At 41.2% G+C, this 5,000-nt stretch overlaps 1 protein-coding gene across 1 annotated transcript in view; it reads right to left on the reverse strand.

Annotated features, from left to right (window-relative positions):
- Positions 1-5,000, reverse strand: part of LOC131991029 (galectin-8-like) — a 13,767-nt gene that overhangs the window by 4,815 nt on the left and 3,952 nt on the right. The window contains exon 3 of the mRNA XM_059356311.1: positions 4,606-4,816. Within this exon, the coding sequence (XP_059212294.1) occupies positions 4,606-4,816 (211 nt within the window). The remainder of the gene's footprint in view (positions 1-4,605; positions 4,817-5,000) is intronic.

Here is a 5,000-nt window from a genome sequence, read left to right on the forward strand (position 1 = left end):
GTCTTTTTTGGGTCTTTTTTTAGTCTGTGTGTCTTTTTTAGTCATTTCTTTTTGTCCTTTTTTAGTCATTTTATTAGTTTTTTTGTGTCTTTTTTTGTCATTTTGTGTCCTTTTTTACTCTTTTTTTTAGTCATTTTGTCTCTTTTAGTGTCTTTTTTGGTCATTTAGTGTCTTTTTTAGTATTTTTTTGTCTTTTGTGTCTTTTTTTTTGTCATTTTGAACTTTCCGACGTGACCGTTACTTGTGTTAAATGTTGATATTAGTGTCAGAATCTCTTTATCCTCCATGTGTCAGTGTTGGTGCTTTAGCGCTGTGTCAGTTATATTCTGGAGTTCCTCAGGGTTCAATTCTGGGACCACTTTTAAATCCTGAACTCTCTGAACCACATGTATGTTTTCCTTAAAAATTTTTTTTTAAAAATCATGAAAAATCATCCGTTTATTGTGGAAAGAACTTTCTGACGGTCCCTGAACGCATCATCAGTTACAAAAAGTGACCGTTACTTGTGTTAAATGTTATTAGTGTCAGAATCTCTTTATTCTCCATGTGTCATTTAAAATAAAGCAGATCCTGTTAAAAACATTAAATTCTGTTTACACAGAGCAGAGGGGAGAGGACAGGAGAGGCTGTTTACACAGAGCTGAGAGGAGAGGACAGGAGAGGCTGTTTACACAGAGCAGAGAGGAGAGGACAGGAGAGGCTGTTTACACAGAGCAGAGAGGAGAGGACAGGAGAGGCTGTTTACACAGAGCAGAGAGGAGAGGACAGGAGAGGCTGTTTACACAGAGCAGAGGGGAGAGGACAGGAGAGGCTGTTTACACAGAGCTGAGAGGAGAGGACAGGAGAGGCTGTTTACACAGAGCTGAGAGGAGAGGACAGGAGAGGCTGTTTACACAGAGCAGAGGGGAGAGGACAGGAGAGGCTGTTTACACAGAGCTGAGAGGAGAGGACAGGAGAGACTGTTTACACAGAGCAGAGGGGAGAGGACAGGAGAGGCTGTTTACACAGAGCAGAGAGGAGAGGACAGGAGAGGCTGTTTACACAGAGCAGAGGGGAGAGGACAGGAGAGGCTGTTTACACAGAGCTGAGAGGAGAGGACAGGAGAGGCTGTTTACACAGAGCAGAGGGGAGAGGACAGGAGAGGCTGTTTACACAGAGCTGAGAGGAGAGGACAGGAGAGGCTGTTTACACAGAGCAGAGAGGAGAGGACAGGAGATGTTTATTGAGATGCAGCTATAGGAGAATCTCAATAAATTAGAATATGATAGAAAAGTTTATTTATGTCAGTAATTCTGTTCAAAAAGGTGAAATAACACATTCTATAGATCCATTACACACAGAATGAAACGTTCCATGTCTTCATTTATTTAACTTCTTCTAATTATAATGATTATGGCTTACAGTTAACCCATTTAAGGCGGGAAAGCATTACCGCATCTCTACCATTAAAACCGGGACAGCAGATAAGTCATTTTGTAGTGTTTGTAGTTTTTTCCACCTATTTTCGGTCTCTTGGCCAATGAAATGCATCAGAATACATGTGGGAGTGTCGCAATGCATCATGGGACTTTTCCAGAACTTTGAAATCATGGAGGAAGATTTTATTGCTGATCTGGACTTTGAACCCTCGGAACCAATCGACCAGATTTATGGATGAGGAATATGTTTTTAGACGACATATTTTCACAGAAGAACAGACAGATTTGTGGCCATCTGGAGATAATAATATTATTAATAATATATTATTAATAATAATAATAATAAGCTAATTGATTGTGATGATGATATAAGAAATCATGACTGTTTATGTCTTATATTACTTTATGCGTCGTTGAGAACCCTGAAAAGTGCAATATAGATAAATTATATTATTATTTATTATTATTATTATTATGATAATTATTATTAATTTTTATTACAGTAGGCTAATGAGAACTATGTCTTGTTCTTCCAGTGGTCATATAATGTTAGCATCTTGCTAATGGGCATGTATTAGTATTATGCATAGGATTTTTATTCAGTTTGTTGATTTTTAAAAACACTTTATTGAAAGTTTGGACAAATAAACTCATGAATGACGTGACCGTTACTTGTGTTAAATGTTGATATTAGTGTCAGAATCTCTTTATCCTCCATGTGTCAGTGTTGGTGCTTTAGCGCTGTGTCAGTTATATTCTGGAGTTCCTCAGGGTTCAATTCTGGGACCACTTTTAAATCCTGAACTCTCTGAACCACATGTATGTTTTCCTTAAAAAAATTTTTTTAAAAATCATGAAAAATCATCCGTTTATTGTGGAAAGAACTTTCTGACGGTCCCTGAACGCATCATCAGTTACAAAAAGTGACCGTTACTTGTGTTAAATGTTATTAGTGTCAGAATCTCTTTATTCTCCATGTGTCATTTAAAATAAAGCAGATCCTGTTAAAAACATTAAATTCTGTTTACACAGAGCAGAGGGGAGAGGACAGGAGAGGCTGTTTACACAGAGCAGAGAGGAGAGGACAGGAGAGGCTGTTTACACAGAGCTGAGAGGAGAGGACAGGAGAGGCTGTTTACACAGAGCTGAGAGGAGAGGACAGGAGAGGCTGTTTACACAGAGCTGAGAGGAGAGGACAGGAGAGGCTGTTTACACAGAGCTGAGAGGAGAGGACAGGAGAGGCTGTTTACACAGAGCTGAGAGGAGAGGACAGGAGAGGCTGTTTACACAGAGCTGAGAGGAGAGGACAGGAGAGGCTGTTTACACAGAGCAGAGGGGAGAGGACAGGAGAGGCTGTTTACACAGAGCTGAGAGGAGAGGACAGGAGAGGCTGTTTACACAGAGCTGAGAGGAGAGGACAGGAGAGGCTGTTTACACAGAGCTGAGAGGAGAGGACAGGAGAGGCTGTTTACACAGAGCAGAGAGGAGAGGACAGGAGAGGCTGTTTACACAGAGCTGAGAGGAGAGGACAGGAGAGGCTGTTTACACAGAGCAGAGGGGAGAGGACAGGAGAGGCTGTTTACACAGAGCTGAGAGGAGAGGACAGGAGAGGCTGTTTACACAGAGCTGAGAGGAGAGGACAGGAGAGGCTGTTTACACAGAGCAGAGGGGAGAGGACAGGAGAGGCTGTTTACACAGAGCAGAGAGGAGAGGACAGGAGAGGCTGTTTACACAGAGCTGAGAGGAGAGGACAGGAGAGGCTGTTTACACAGAGCTGAGAGGAGAGGACAGGAGAGGCTGTTTACACAGAGCAGAGAGGAGAGGACAGGAGAGGCTGTTTACACAGAGCAGAGGGGAGAGGACAGGAGAGGCTGTTTACACAGAGCTGAGAGGAGAGGACAGGAGAGGCTGTTTACACAGAGCAGAGAGGAGAGGACAGGAGAGGCTGTTTACACAGAGCAGAGAGGAGAGGACAGGAGATGTTTATTGAGATGCAGCTATAGGAGAATCTCAATAAATTAGAATATGATAGAAAAGTTTATTTATGTCAGTAATTCTGTTCAAAAAGGTGAAATAACACATTCTATAGATCCATTACACACAGAATGAAACGTTCCATGTCTTCATTTATTTAACTTCTTCTAATTATAATGATTATGGCTTACAGTTAACCCATTTAAGGCGGGAAAGCATTACCGCATCTCTACCATTAAAACCGGGACAGCAGATAAGTCATTTTGTAGTGTTTGTAGTTTTTTCCACCTATTTTCGGTCTCTTGGCCAATGAAATGCATCAGAATACATGTGGGAGTGTCGCAATGCATCATGGGACTTTTCCAGAACTTTGAAATCATGGAGGAAGATTTTATTGCTGATCTGGACTTTGAACCCTCGGAACCAATCGACCAGATTTATGGATGAGGAATATGTTTTTAGACGACATATTTTCACAGAAGAACAGACAGATTTGTGGCCATCTGGAGATAATAATATTATTAATAATATATTATTAATAATAATAATAATAATAAGCTAATTGATTGTGATGATGATATAAGAAATCATGACTGTTTATGTCTTATATTACTTTATGCGTCGTTGAGAACCCTGAAAAGTGCAATATAGATAAATTATATTATTATTTATTATTATTATTATTATGATAATTATTATTTTTTTTATTAGAGTAGGCTAATGAGAACTATGTCTTGTTCTTCCAGTGGTCATATAATGTTAGCATCTTGCTAATGGGCATGTATTAGTATTATGCATAGGATTTTTATTCAGTTTGTTGATTTTTAAAAACACTTTATTGAAAGTTTGGACAAATAAACTCATGAAGTTCTTCTCATGAAAGCCACGGGTATAAGCTCTCAAATACTTTTTGAATTTCATTTCTATCTGCTACAGAGGCTGAAAAATCTTCTGCTGAATTTCCAGAAAGACTTCAGGTTTTAGGGGTTCTTTCAGAATCACCAGAGGTTTAACAGGCGTTTTAGGCCTAAATGGGTTAATGAAGACCTGAAATTCAGTGTCTCAAAAATATCGAATATTGCAAAAAAGTCTGTTTAATATGTAAATGTTTCCTCTGAACAGTCTGTCATCTATAGGACTCAATACTTGGTTGAGTTGATCCTGTAGAACACGTCTCCATAGAGACTTTAAGCCCCGCCCCCTGGTCTCTGACCTTGAACTTGTCGTGGAGGATGAGGATGACGAGCTCGAAGCTCTCTCCGGCGGTGAAGGTCTTGGCGTGGAGGATCTCCTCCCAGCCCCAGCGCTCCTTCTTCAGGGAGTTACAGACGATGCAGGGCGACCTCCTGAACCTCGGGTTGAAGTGGAACGCCACGTCGGCCCGCGGCTTCACGCTGCTGCCGCACGTCAGGTCCACCTGGAACCTGCAGGACACAGGGAGGGTTTAATAACCCGACAGGAACCTGCAGGACACAGGGAGGGTTTAATAACCCGACAGGAACCTGCAGGACACAGGGAGGGTTTAATAACCCGACAGGAACCTGCAGGACACAGGGAGGGTTTAATAACCCGACAACAACCTGCAGGACACAGGGAGGGTTTAGTAAC

The sequence above is a fragment of the Centropristis striata genome, chromosome 18 (genome assembly GCF_030273125.1).
Source record: "Centropristis striata isolate RG_2023a ecotype Rhode Island chromosome 18, C.striata_1.0, whole genome shotgun sequence".
NCBI classification, from domain to species: Eukaryota; Metazoa; Chordata; class Actinopteri; order Perciformes; family Serranidae; genus Centropristis; species Centropristis striata.